Source organism: Hippoglossus hippoglossus, chromosome 9 (assembly GCF_009819705.1).
Source record: "Hippoglossus hippoglossus isolate fHipHip1 chromosome 9, fHipHip1.pri, whole genome shotgun sequence".
Classification (NCBI taxonomy): domain Eukaryota; kingdom Metazoa; phylum Chordata; class Actinopteri; order Pleuronectiformes; family Pleuronectidae; genus Hippoglossus; species Hippoglossus hippoglossus.
The window spans coordinates 27797827-27813058 of NC_047159.1; the positions used below are offsets into that span (position 1 = coordinate 27797827).

The following is a 15232-nucleotide window of genomic DNA, read 5'->3' on the forward strand; positions in this document are numbered from 1 at the left end:
AGAGGAGGCAGAAAGGCATATGACACGACTGATTTGTTAACAACCTCTCCTTTCTCTTAACAACATCGCATTGAAGAGGCCTTTCTCTCTCAGCGAAACTCACCCAAATACACACTGATGTCTAATATGTATTTCTGTCAAATTTAGTTCAATTTGTCAGTTGTGACATGTGGTCTAGAGATGCTCTCTCTATCGAACACCATTATCCTTAAAATCGTCTTGTAACTTGTACTTCGAAATGGCAGCTTATCTTCCAATCAAGTGCTTTAAAATCTACCAGCTCTCAGTCCATAGTAGTATCTCTTTACATGGATCCTACACAGGTACTTTCTCAATCATTAACCCTCATTCTTTCTCCTAAAACAGCACACACTTTTTGCTGATCACTCAAAACTGAAAGGCTGTTAGAATAGGATTAGGAATAAATGAGGGCAGTGATTTGGAACACATGTGAGGGGATATTTGGGGGCTCAGGATAAGAGGAGGGGGCTTGTGGCACAGTGGGACAGTGGTGTGGAACAGGAGGTCCTGAACCAAGCACATAGTTGTTTAAATTGGTTGAAAGGCTCACTGACAGCTTTCTGACCATGGAAGAGGGAGACTTTTAAAAAAGAAGAAAAACTGGGCCAATGTCTGTTTCAAAAAGACTTGTGGATGTATGGCGGAACATACAGATAGACTTGGGGGAGGATCAAAGACAGATGCTTTCGACTGAGGACCTTCCTTGTGAAGCTTCTTAACTAAGTGTGAAGGTGTTCTCAAACTGGAAAGACAGCAATCGGTAAAAGCTGCTGGAAATCTTCTCCTAATCCTCCGTCTACCTCCAGGCCACATGATACACATAATCAAACTCATCGAGGAGGAAGCTGACAATTAAGTCAGATTATATTCATGCATATTCTTAGCTATCATGGTCTTTTAAGCTTTATAACACACACATAAAGAAGCTCTACACACCACACCCCTCCTGCTAACAGACGCAGAGAGTGGACGGGTTGGACGGGTTGGACACCATGGTTACGGCCATCAGCTCTGCCTGCAGCAGGAATGTGACCTGCAGATGATCAGTGTCAGGGCTTGAGTTCAGACATATCGGGACCTGAGGTTACACTTATACAACATGTTGATGCATGTGATGTAATGGGGGTTCCTGCTTCTCTAATGTAGCTCAAAGACAAGGTGTGGTGAGACAGCTGCATTGGTATCGGTTTGGTTCAATATATAGTCAGCTTCTTGTGTCCCACCGCCATGCTCTCAGTTACCAGCGACAATTTTTGATTGGCTGGATTAGATGAAGCCTTTAATAACGTATTATCCACTGTATTAAAAAACCTCCCTCATAAAATTTACTAGCTGTCAGACAAAATGAATGGAATGGAAGTATCATAAGTACCTCAAACATTCTACTTAAGTATGACACTACAGCAGGACCATAGGCTATTGGCTGAGGTAGAGAATGGTTTCATTCTATTAAAGATAGGCTGAGTTCATTATAAACATAAAACTGTGTGTGGACAGCAGCGTGTGTGCTTTCACATGTGTAGCCACAAAGAGACAGAACAGGTCAGAGGCTGCTGTCCAGCAGGTTAATGCTGTCTGCTGAGCCTGGAGATTAACCTGGACTCCTGATTAATCCAAGACTCCCGTGTAATGCAGCGCACTGCACTGCACACAGGCAGGACCTTTACCCTCCTATGGGCTTCTGAGGTTGGAAAGCCAATAATGGAGCCAGACAAGCAGGTCTCCTGCATGGCCTCCATTTGTAGAGGAAGGCAATTCCTTGCTGCTGCTTGTTACTGGAATCCTTCACTTTAAGCCTTGGACTCACTACCGTCTTCTGTTCACAAATTCGTGAACAAACAATAACACCATGTGGATTGATACAGATATGCTGAACCTGCAGTGTTATATATGATTATTAATTAATTATATTATTTAAGTACTTTATCTAATTAAAATAATAAGGATTGTATAAGAACTATGTAACACTGCTTTATCAAAAATACATGCTCTATGTACAGAAACAATTATAAATTACTCTTGTGTTGAGTATAACCAAGTCATTTGATCTAAATATAAAAAGCTCATCATAAATCCTCACATTTGAGCTGGAAAACAGTGACAATTTTGACAAAATGGTTAATGATTTAAATAATGATTGACAGTTTGGTTAAAGAAAGATAGGAGCTGACATGAAAACAATTTACTTGAGAAATTCTGTAAAGATGTCATGGATATTGCAAGTTTCAGATTTCTCTGAACAAATCATAGACTATACACGTTTGTCTTGAGCTGCTGAACAGTCTAACACACACAGTTGATACTGCCTCTGACAATCAACAGGCCACAGTAACATCATCTTTAATATTCAGCTTTTGAGTGTGTGTGTCTATATATATATATAATTTAAAGGGGCAGCTCATCAGAGGCATGTGACTGAGCTGAGAGCTAAGCCTCCCTCCCAGAGAGAGGGGGGGTTTCATAGTAGGCAGCAGGGTTCATGCACTAAAGGTAATTAGAAGGGGTAGGGGGTGGTGCGGGGGTGCACATGGCATAAAGCCTCTCCCAGATAATGAATGGTGAATAGAGGACTTCTAAAGCACAGAGAGAGATTACCATTTAAATGATGCTGTGAGGTTTAAGTTTGCTTGCGTGGCAGAAGTCCGCAGGGGCAGCCATACTGTACGGAAACAATGGGGCGTCACACGGTGAGGCCATCCTGGGACTAGAATTTAACTATTCCGGTGATTAATTCTATACGGCACAGAGGTTAAGTCGCAGAAGGAGAGCGCTTCCATTCAGAAGAATATCCTCACCACGCTGTTGTCTCATTTTACACTTAATCTTTTAGAGGACGCAGGGTGACCTTATTGCTTTACAGAGATAATTAGCACAGTTCTATCACTTTTAATATAGAAAGAATATAGTCTTTATAATTATGCCTAGACAACCAATGATTATTGTCATTATAGATTAATTTGTAGACTTTTTTTTTCAATAATTCTTTGGTGTAAAAATTGTAAATTGAAAAAGGTCGATCATAATTTTCTAACGCCCCAGCCCGATGATAACCAAGAGTCCAAAAACAAAACGTGATCAGTTTACTATAGTGTAACAACAAGCTGAGCAGAACAAATGTACGCTTGAAAATTGAGTAATAATAATAATGATTCCAATAAAATATCAAACAACAACAAATTGATAATTGTTTGGGCTCTAATGCAGTAGCTAAATCAAAATTAATTACCTTCATAAAGTTCACAATTTTGCAGCTTGAATTTGCCTTTATAACTTCATTGATAGTTCTCACACAATGTTGGGCCTTTGTTCCAAGTAAATGTTCCAAATAGATTTGTGATTGTACAGGTGACATTATCTTTGTCAGACACATATCATTCATCAATTCAAAAACCAGTGGGGATTGTGGCTATGATTTTCTTTTGGAACATACTGGATCATTTTCTACTTTCTTATCTTATCTATCCATATATCAACAAATTATACTGTATCTATTCATATCTGCAGTTTGGGTTCTACACAGCGCTAGTGTCCCATGGGTAGTAATGGAGAGGGGGGCAATTTACTGTCACACATAGCTATAAAGTCGATATATATTGTCTAAGTTGGTGAGTCATCTGTATTAATTTGCTAGAGTCTCCTGCATGCTGGCTCTGACTGAACTTCAGTCTGGGTGACACGCAGCACACAGTTTTCTCAAGTGTGAGTTGAGGGGCAGTTCAGCAGCGATTCAGCTCAGGCAAGAATAAAGAGCTTTTCAGCTGCTAAGCTTCAGAGTAAAGCAAAGCGACACCTCTGAAGCCTGAGAAGAAAGAGCCAACAAACTTTTGTACTACTAACCATCGTCCTCACAAAGCAAACGTGCACTTTCGGTTTTTAACTATGCTTTTCCTGCAGTGATCAGCTCCACCCTGCAGTAGGATGTTAGATATCTGGCCTGATAAAACATGTGGAAGATCAAATTGATGACAGTATGGATCCTCACCTCTTCACACAACCATTTGTCAGACCATGTGCTCATTCAGTGAAGACATTAAAACCATATATTTCACTGCCCACCCCATGTGAAAGGCCTGACTTCCTTCTGTGAGGAAAAAACACAATGGCCATTAGATGCCATCACTCAGGCTTATTTGCCAAATCTATCACCCTGTCTTTCAAGTGCATGGCCACCATATAAACAGGCGACTTCACACTTTCACACACTTGATCTCAGCGTGTCACGTCCTATGACTCCTCCTCCTCCTGCCTGTAGATAACAATTAAATATTCATGACATTTAACTTAAGGATTTCCCTCTGTGAAATTCCTGCCAGCAGCATGTTTGACCCTGACTTTAAGTTTGGAGATATTTGTCCGTGACATGTCTCCAACCGATTACAATAAGAGTTGAGGTAATTTCATCTCTGGTCAAAAAGTCTGAATGGCTAGATGCTACTGTAGATAAGAAATAAATCTGTTGTTGTGTAGCCGCTGCTTTGCTTTGTGAAACAGCCATTTTCTGATGTACTATAAAAATGAATTACGATGTTCAGACAATTTTGAGGTCATCCTGTAGAAAACATCACAATAAAGCCCCTTTTCTCCAGTCAAAAACCCCAATAATACAAACTAACATCTAGCTTTTGTCTGCGATGGGAATGGATACAATCAGTATTCACTCCTTGGTCAAATTAGTCTGCAGTAGACACAGGTTTTTATTGGCTTCGGCTCTGATCGGCAGTGATGGGAAAGAGACACCTGGGTTATTTAGCAGACTTCCAAGAGAGTACCTCTATGTTTGTGACTTCGAACATGAATTACAAGTGAAAATGAGGAATAAGACTTACTACCCATTGCTAAGTGACCTCTATTGGCTGTAATACAGGATCAAATGAGGAAGTTGGGCGGCTTCATATTAAGAGTTGACAGAGTCTGCATTGGAGTGAGGTTGGGGTGGATGGGCAATCAGGAATTGAGGAAGTTGTTACTTTGACCCAACCACCATTTCCTCTGCAAAATCTAACCAACTACTTTTAGTACTTAAATCGTGAATATTCCACGAAGGTCTGGTATACCTGCTGCTGGTTTACCTCTATAGCTGTATCAGAAGGTAGGGACAAACAACCTATAATGTTGTTTATGTTGGAGCTCTTACTTGATCCTGTTGGATAATTGCTCTTCTCTCCTGATAACAGTATTTGATGACCAAATGTGTTGAGGAGGAAGTGGCTTGTTGGTCACAGAGGCCTGTCAAGATGCTTTTCATTTTGTTTTCCATAACAGAGACCTTCTGTGTGCCTGAGAGAACAATCGACACCACTTTAGCCCCGACTACCAGTTGTGAATGCAACAAGGAATGTTGGTGTCACTTACTTTCAGTAACAGTTGCATCTCATCATCCGTGGAGCATTTATGATGCGCAGCTAAAACATTCATCTGGATGGAGATTGTTTTTGTTACACTAAAACAGCATTGTAAAACGAAACTGTGTTAGTGTGGATGCAGCCTCAGCCTGTAGAAAAGGTTACATAATGTCCTATATAGCTCTCCCCCTATAAGGGAGCTTTATCAAGTCGGACAAAATAACCCTGAGGATATCCTCAGGGTTATCTGAGTCTGTTCTTGAAGGCTACACATTTTTAACAGATTTTTAACAGAACCCTGTAAAATTGGAGAAGTGAAGTTTCAATGATGTGGGTGTTTACCAGCCAGGGATAGTCTGAAAAATGCTTTTGGTTGCATTATGGAAAATGAAGAATTTAGCATTTGTGGAGATTGATCCATACTAGGGACTACAAGTCACAAGTCAGTCCCTTTAATGACCTACTTTCTTTAAATCGTCTGTACAACTTTAAAGAAATGCAACATTAAATTATTGAATGAGTTCATAATTTTAGTACTGAAACTGGATTATACACAGTTTCAGTGCAGCTTAGTTTTGTTAATGACGTGGAAGTGGATTCTGTATCCACTACCTGGATACCACTAGTAACTGTTTTTTTATCATTGCTAAATTTATACGTTAAGGTGAGATGATTGCATGGTTGATCTCCAGCCTCTCTTTCTGTCTCTTTAGTTTAATTAAAGGAACACTCATCCCTCCACACCACACACACACACACCACACACACACACACACACACACACACACACACACACACACACACACACACACACACACACACACACACACACACACACACACACACACACACACACACACACACAACACACACAACACACACACACACACACACAGAGAGAGAGACAGACCCCCACCCCCAAAGGCCCATTAAAGGCAGCATTGTTTCTCAGGGGTCAGCCTGGGTTTCATTCCAAACTTTAACGTAAACCAGCAAGTTGAGCATTTGAAGCCCCAGTCAGTGGCAAAGACAAACAGCGCTCTTGTTTCCTTCCCACTGCTCCTGTATGTCCTAGCCCATGCTAACTGTGAGCGAGCTGACTGGGTGAGATATGCTTTTTACAAGGAATGACTATTTCATCTCACACACTTTTCTATGCTCTACTGAGTAAAGGTGCCCGATTAAATATTGCCCAGGTTTCACTATCTCTTTGACCCCCTCTGAGCAGCATCACACTGAGAACAGGGATGTATCGTGGCCAAATCTCCCTATTGTCCACACCCTATGCACACAAAGGCTGATGTATAGTGTAAAGCAGCCCTTTGAGTGGCTGACAGAGCAACAAGGCCTGCTGCTGAAGGGGTTTTCTCTTCAGGTTTTGTCTCGGGCTTTCCATCACAATCGTGCCCAGCTGAGACAGGGAGCGGGGGATGGAGGAATGTGCTGTACTTTTCCGCTGCTGGCACCCACCATGTCTGATTCTTTCTCCTTCCCCCTTTTCAACTCCTCATCTCTTCTCTGAAACTTATCTCTCCTACCTGGGGGTGAAGAAGGGAAGCATTTCTCTTACTATGACTGGTATGTACAAAGCGTTTGAAGACCCTCTGGGACTGAGATCCAGCATTCCCAGCAGCCCACACTGTGATGCTAATCTTTTAAGTAACATGCATGCAGTTGTAGATTGGGCTCAACCACGAGACAAAGGTAACCTGTTGATGTTGTGCTCTTGATAATATACACCCAGGCTTAGAGGCTAAAACATTAGCATTGACTAATACCACACCAAGGATAGGATACATTTTAATGTTATGCTAATAACAGTGATGGTACTTTGTTAAATAATATGGGAAAAGACCTTGACTGTAGGAGTCGGCCTCACCGTCTGAGCTTTGTTTGCATCTGAAAAGATCATTTAAATGTTGGTTTTTATTCAGTGTAAATTTTAAATAAGAGTTAATATGCACAGAGGGAGAAGAGCTTTCTTACAATTGGACTGAATCCATACGTTTTATTTTAATTTGTGTTCTTGTTAAGTGATCTATCCTTACACTCACAGTTTGCACTAATAGTATAGCGCTGGCTATCATTAGATTTTTTTTGTATACATACGAGTGATACCTGAATTTTCATTAAAGTTACCCTACATTGATTAGTACACGACAACATTTAACTTGTTTTTATAAAGAAATGTTGTCGTGTTGAACATCCGTTGACAGTTTGTTGTTTTCTCCAAAGGGAGAAGGATGGTTATAAAAGTTACCAAATCTGTGTATCTATTTTTTACTATATTTTTACTATTTTGAGTTGGTATGTTTTAGTTTAATAGCAGCAAAAACGTCATCATGTACAATTGGGCATTTTTCTATTCTATGGATTGGTGTATTAAACCAGATAAACTATAGTGGAGGATTAAAACATGCTTAGTAAACCATGTTCACTTTGACAACATTTTTACTTTTAATAAAGTTTGCTTGTTATTGTTATTTATTTTGTGCTATCGTTTTAGTGTAACATGTTTTTTACACAAACATAAATAAAGAGTTAAAGCTGTGTGGAAATGAGGCTTGTCAGACATCTCTGTTTAAGCCTGTGTCCTGTTTCTTTCATTGCCTTTTTCGAACATTAAACCTCTGCTTAAAAGACAGCAGGAACTGGTTTTGGCCCTGAGCTCCTCTTTAATGTCAGGCTTAAACAGCCAGCATGTGCTGATATGAACCATGTGAGTCTTACAGCCCATGCTTTTTGATACAGAGTCATATTAAAGTGCTGTTAATGAATGTTGAGTCTCCACTGTATTAGCAGGCACAGGAGACTTCCCACAGACCACCAGAGTCAGCAGCATGAAACTCCCACTGACATTTCCCAAGCATGAAAGACTGAAACACTGTCAAACGTACCGATTGTTCAATTGTTAACATCTACTATAAAAAATTAACACTAAGAAAAAAACATACGATTGTTAAGCAGCAGATTATTTAAATCCTGTGTGTGTGTGTGTGTTTGTGTTGGTCCTGGGGGGAAGGGTGCAAGGGCAGTTGTAATAACACACCCTTGTAAGACAAAGATAGGCAACATGATGGACTCGATGGTTTGGTTTGACAATGCTGGAGAAATGGGTTTATGTTTCAGTCAAATTAGAAAAAAGGAGCATGCACGGAATGAGCAGCCTCTGTTATTGGCTATTTATAGACGAGCATTACAGAGTCACAGGAGTCCCTGACCTCCCCCACTGTTACTATTGATCTTCACACAGCTTCTGCCCCTGCTTAAACATCCACATAAACAACCTCATGCTCCTTTTCTGTTGATCTCTGGTGCTTTGTCTTCTTCGCCTCCCTAATTTAGCTTAGCTGAGGACACCCTCTCTACATTACAGAAAAAATACAATATCAAAACAATGTGTCCTCCTGCAGATGCAATGTAATGGCTTCAGTTATATCAACAGAAGTAAGGAGTTAAACCTCCCTTAGCTGGAGCAAAACCAATATGGCTGCTGGCAGGGGGATTAACATGAGGGGGATGGGACCGAATACAGTATCATGGTTCCTCCACATGCTTTACTAAAGTCCTTGGAGAAAAACAGGGAACGAAGGAACAACCAGAAGTAATTTTCCTGTCTTTAACGTCCCCAAGCGCCGATGAGCAAGTTACATCAAAAATCATTTGATACAAACACATTGAGTTAAGCACTTATCAAAGAACATGCAGCAGTAATGAACAGTCCATGACACTTTGGTGATTCACTTTGCTTTGCCATGTGGAATATATCTTAAGAGTGAGAAAGGATCACATTCCAAATTCCTGCAATACATGGGGAAGGAGGGGGGGGGGGGGGGGGGGGGGGGGGGGGGGGGGGGGGGGGGGGGGGGGGGGGGGGGGGGGGGGGGGGGGGGGGGGGGGGGGGGGAGATTTGGAGGCTTGGTGGGTGGGTGGGTGCTCCCAGAGGGATGTAGTGTGAAACTGCCAAAAGAAGGTTATTTTACTCCAGCACTTAAGATAATTCATCTAGCCAAATGAAGCAACAACAAACGACAACTAAAAGCAATTTGGGGAGAGCATTGTCAGCTGAGTCAAGGAAAGATCACCCACATCTGAAAAGTGCTTAGTATGAAGAACTACACCATCATTCAAAACAGGCTCTAGTGAAAAATCCAGGAAGAGCCAAATAAAAGGAGCAGAAAATGTAACCATATGTAAAACTCAGTTTTATAATATCAACACTGCTGCCTGCAACCTAACCCACAGCCACATACCAAAGATGAATACATATGGAGGCACACCGTGCAATTCACTACTGCATCGAGATAAGTGATAACACGAACAACAACAAAAGCACTTGAGGGCATCAATCACAGGGAGCACTGTGAAAAGCTGGAACATTGTTCATTAAGTCCTGTCTTGAAAATCATTAACCAGTCTCATGTAAAGGACTAATCCCATCAAATGTTGCACACAAGAGCAATGTAGCACCAGTTTATAAGGTGCAGCAGCTGCGATGTTAATAACATTACATCTGGAACTAGTTCGGAACTAATTGTGTTCTTTTTCAAAATATTGAAAATGTAATAAAAAAAAAATCATTAATATATATTATTATTATTTACTAATACAAATTCTGGGCAGTGTAATTAGTGTTTCTCAAATACTCCTGCAGAGTCTGCTTTGGTCTGAGATGATTTGATTAAAACATACAATCTACTAAAGAGACACACAAACCGGTTACATATATATATTGATGTGATATATATATTATATCACCATAAACCATTTAAAAACTGCTTTAATCACACACATCTCTCTCTCCCACTCAAACATATTAATGTTTAGTTCAACAGAATGCAGTAGTCTCCTGCTGGTCTTCCTTACCTTCCCATGTATCCATTTCATGCTTCTCCCAATCTGCCTTGGCCCCATTCAAGCATGGACTCAGCTAAAGAAAGGCTACCGGGCCTGGTCGCCTCATCACTCTTTTCTTTTTCTGCCTTTCTCTCTGTCCTCTCTCTCCCTGCAACCTATTTCATCGACAGCCTGCCCCTCTCTGACCACAGGCACAGCCCAGCAATACCACTGGTCACTTTACTGCCTGGTCACGTGACAGAGTTCAAGCCCCGGGGTCACAGCTTGGCTTGAGGTCCAATGACAGCTAGGGGTTATCTGAGTGGAACTGATAGTCCTATTTTCGCTGCCGTTCAACAATACAACAAACCACCACCCCCTCCCTGGCTCTCACCAAAATTAGTGTCCCCTCCCCTCAGTCATGCCTGTGGCACTTCTGAAGAGGACTAAAGTGGATCTCCAAGCATAAACACAGGTTCAAGCTGACAAAACACACAGACATTAACTAATTGAAGCACTTAGTGAAGCAGAGAAAAGGGTTAAAGCTAAAGTTTCACAGCTTGCTTGGTTACAAACTGAGCGGAGTGGAAAGTCCAAGAGGCTGAGAGCCAACAAGATGGAGCCACTTTCTGTTCCTGGACATTTCTCCAAATGAAAAAAAATGCTGCATCTCCATTTGAAGTTGGGAGTCAGGAATTCAGAGCTGTAGCTAAAGGACAATATTTAATTCCCCACAATATATAACACTGTGGAGGGGAGCTCATGTAACATCAAGGGTATATGCCAACATCTGTGTCAGTTGCCAATAGTAAGGTCAGCGTTACATTTGAATTTTGTACTTGGTTTCTCTCTAATCTTTTAACCACCATGATGTTTCAGGTCGGGTAATGCTGTTAGCCAAATGCAGTGGCAGGAGTGTAAACAGTGTAGTGCAAAGTATAGACTTGTTTTATTTACGTCAGAAGGCAAACTAAATTTAACCGAACATTCACTTGGGAGGCCTTGTGGTCATCCCATTTAACCACGTTACCCATGTCTAAACATGCACAAATATCACCATTGTAGTAATGAACAACTTTGGTTTTTAGACTGTGGTTCAAATAGAATAAGACTTGAAATTGTTTTCAGTGCTTTTAGAAAAAATGAATAATGAATATGATAAGTGATTGGAAACTCAAGCTCTATGAAACTCATAGAAACTACAACAAGTACTGAAAGATAGCGTCAAACGTCCATGTTGATACTGTAGTTGACTCATTCTTTGATTTGATACTTCCTGGGTTAAATCTAGAGTTTGTATTTTCTACTTGGACAAATTTCTCGTGCAGTTGCTTGTGTTTATACATTTAACATTTAAGAATATTGGCCTCTTCCAGTGAATCATTTTTATATTCCTCTGGGTAAGGTAACAAGACAAAGTTTTGCACTGAAACTCAGGTAACATATTGGTGGGGGAACACTGATACGAACCGAGCTCATAGCTTGCACCTTTGACTTGAACGACCATCCCAAATTCACCTGGCAGTCAAGCTAAATTTCAAATTTTGTGGCAAATGTGCTTGTAAGTATGATTTAAGGCCTTCTCTTGGTGCCATGGTAACCAGCCTTAAACCAGTGAGAGCTAGAGGTATCTTACCATCCAGTGGGTTCTCTTCCTTCATCCCCTCCAGTGGCCTGGCTAGGGGACCATAGTGAGAAGCATCCAGTGTATCACACCCTAAACTCTGCTGGCTAACCTGATGCTCTGTGTCCACCAGCCTCCTCTCTACCCGCACCAAACTTTACACTACAGTGGACAAGCCTGTCCTGATCCTCCAGCCAGTCCCCCAGCCCACCCTCTCCACAGCCCCACCCTACCAATACCTCCTGTTCACTCTCACAGCAGCAGCACCCCGCCCCCGTGCCCAACCCCCCATGTGAATGCTAATGACCTGGCCACACTAAGTCACATATAAGAAGCTTTTCACATTCAAACACACCACAGAAGGATAGATCATATGATTGCATACAGGCAGAGGGAGAACTGAGACATGCCACTGAGCCTGGGAGGATTCACAGCAACTGAGCTGACCTGACCAAGCAGGTTGGTGAGCAGGCAGAAACATGTGGAACCTGTTGGTATGATCAAAGATGGGCTTACCATAAGAGTCTGACACTATATGTCACTGTGTCGAAGGCTGGGCTTATAAGGAATTGACAAAGGTGTTATATCTGGACAGGTCTTTCAAGCAGATTTGAACATTAATATTTTTTACAGTCCACTTTGAGTTAAGGGGTGGAGAATTTGAGAAAGTGAACTGACCTAAAGCTACTTTACATGCAGATGTAATACAATTACTTTTTATAGTTTAACCAGCCTTTAATGTACCATTACCAGTGGCATATGTCACCCTTGACCTTAGCACCTTTCCTCCCATGAGCCGAAGATGAACAGCATAATCAGCCATGTTGCCTTTAACCTTGAAGGCAGATGGAGCCCAGACAGGGTTGAGGCTCTGCTGGTTATCTGCCGTCATGTGGCAAGGGGTGCTACCTAAGAGTAGACCTGAGGTGCAGACCCTTACTATGCTACACTGATACTTCACATCTTCACCTTCTCTTGTTTAACCTGTGAAAAGCACACCTACAACATACATGTGAAAAAGAAACTGCCACGCAGACATATCTGGGTGACCACTATGTCCACTTGCCTACATTAAGAGAAACATAATTGTGACTTAAAGGATTATGAAAAACCCATATCAGCTCCACCAGGGAGGTTATGGTTTTGCCCCTGACTGTTTGTTTGGAAAAACTACTGTGTGGATTTCCACGAAACTTGGTGAAAGGATGAGACACGGGGCAAGAGTTTTTTTTTTTTTCACTTTCTATAAGCTGTAAAATAGGGTGGTTTTCTTTTTACACAAATTTCTGTGAATGCTGATGAAAAGACAACAGGCATATTAATGGGACTGATATGAGTGTGTGCAATGTAGTGCAGATCCAAATAAAAATAAAGATTTCAATGTGGTTTCATAAGGGGAGTGTTGGGCCTTGGCAGGGGTGTGTGCTCTATTGAATGCCATTCTTGTTTTACATATAAATGGACATTTAAACTAAAGAAGGTGGACCTCAACACTATTTGGTAGCAACTGAAATGTCAATACCACAGAGTATCAAATATATTCTCTGTTGAATCCCTCAGTTGTTTTATTTTCCCTTCTATTTGTTTGGGGGGAAAAAACGCCCCAACATAAATTATTTCTTTAATTTAAAATATTTTAATCTGAATAAAGTCATTGTGTGGTTGCTTATGTTTTTAACATATGAGAACTTCGGCTTCAGTGGCACAGTACAGCCGCTTCTGCAATATGTTGGCTGAATAATAACAAACCGCAGAAACTCCCATGTACAGATACAAAATATGTGTTTGTTGTCCTTAAGAAAGCAAGTTTTTTTGTAATTGTGAATTATCCCATTAACCATTAATCTTTGTCACAATTCTCTAAGGCTGCATCCATACAGCGACGTTTTCAAACCAGAACTAACTCTGTCCACACAAAAGTTTTGGCTACACATGTAAGCAGTAGTATCAATGTAAATTGCTGAATATAACTGCACAACAGCTGTTAGCAAAGACAACAGGATCAGCAAAGCTTGTAACTGATTATCCATGCACGTTCTACACTGGTAGCTTAGGCTACAATGCTGTTGTTTTCCCCCAGAAGGGTGTCATGCGATCAGCCCCAATCAGCAAGCAGTTGTGAGTGTCCACATCATTATTTCCAAACATCTCCATTTCTGCCTGTCTAGACTAAAACACTGCCCTGGAGTTTTCAAACTAAAACAGGGCCAGTAGCATTTCCAAACTTCTCTGTTTTAGTGGCTCTAAAACTCTGAAGTGTAGTAGTGTGGAGGTGGCCTAATAACCAAATGTAAGTTGTAAAAAACAAAGGGTTATTTAGCTATATACAAAATGTTTTGTGCACGTTTTTAAAGGATACTGGCTGAAATATTTATTGAAGACTTGATATTGGCTTCAGCCTCAGAGGTCCAGTACGGGTCAGGATTTGATTAGAGTAATTCCTCTGTAACTAACAAGAGACAGAAATGTTTCCTGTAAATGACAGAAAAACTCTCGGCCTGGACAAACACAAATGAGGTTTGAAATGTCAAACTTCACAGAGAATTTGTAATTTGCCCCTGACAAACTCCTGATGTTGTCTCAGACAAGAGACGTGTTTTGAGGTGAAAATGTGTTTTATATCAGCAGCCTGACAGACATTCCTGATGTTTGCTCTGGTCGACTTCCCCACTCCTGAAACTCCTGCAAAGCCCATTCAAACAAAACTAAATTGTTAGCTGGAATATGAAGTTGATTCAATGTCAGCTCCAATGTGCTGTTTGGTGCCTTGTTTTCTGCATTTGCCTAAACATTTAGTAACAAAGGGCATTTCTTTTGTTTGCGCTCCCCTCCCCCCTCTACACACAGTCACAAATCTCTCCACTGTTCACACAAAGAACTTCAACAGGCCACAGGTCACACTGCTTGTGTTCTGCTCTAAACATACATACATCCTGATCCAGAGCAAGTACACAGTATTAATCTTTTTCCTGACGGATCACAAGCACGTCAGACCTTCAGCATTCCTCAGCAGATGAATATACAGAATATACTTTATGTAACAAACAGTGATAGGTTGAAATCTCCCAATGTTTTGTAGATACTGACCTTTTATTAAAATACTGAGAATTATAGGAATGCAAGGCATCCAGCTCTAACATACTTGCTTATCTTTTCCTTCCGGTTCTTTGGGGTGTCGGCAGTATGTAGGCAAAATCTGAAATCAACACCCCCCCCGAAGGCAAGACCTGGCCTCCTAGGATTTCACTTAATAGAAAAGTTTCTCTCAATGGCAAATTCTATAGATGAACAAATAGTTGTCCACAACTAGTTTTTCTCTGTCAAAGCAATTAAATGTTTCTTCCTGATAAAAAAGACAAGTGTGTGATTTTCTGAGTCTTCATAACAATCACCTTTTACAAATTAAAAA

At 41.0% G+C, this 15232-nt stretch overlaps 1 protein-coding gene across 4 annotated transcripts in view; it reads right to left on the bottom strand.

Moving 5' to 3' along the window:
* The window catches only part of nr6a1a (nuclear receptor subfamily 6, group A, member 1a), an 85427-nt gene that overhangs the window by 13489 nt on the left and 56706 nt on the right, over positions 1-15232 (bottom strand). The window contains exon 1 of one of the 4 annotated variants that reach the window (XM_034595797.1): positions 10230-10363. The exons of the other annotated variants lie outside the window; for them this stretch is intronic. Coding sequence (XP_034451688.1) covers positions 10230-10245 — 16 coding nt within the window. The 5' untranslated portion in view covers positions 10246-10363. Of the gene's footprint in view, positions 1-10229; positions 10364-15232 lie in introns of those variants that run through there. 4 annotated transcript variants of the gene reach the window in all.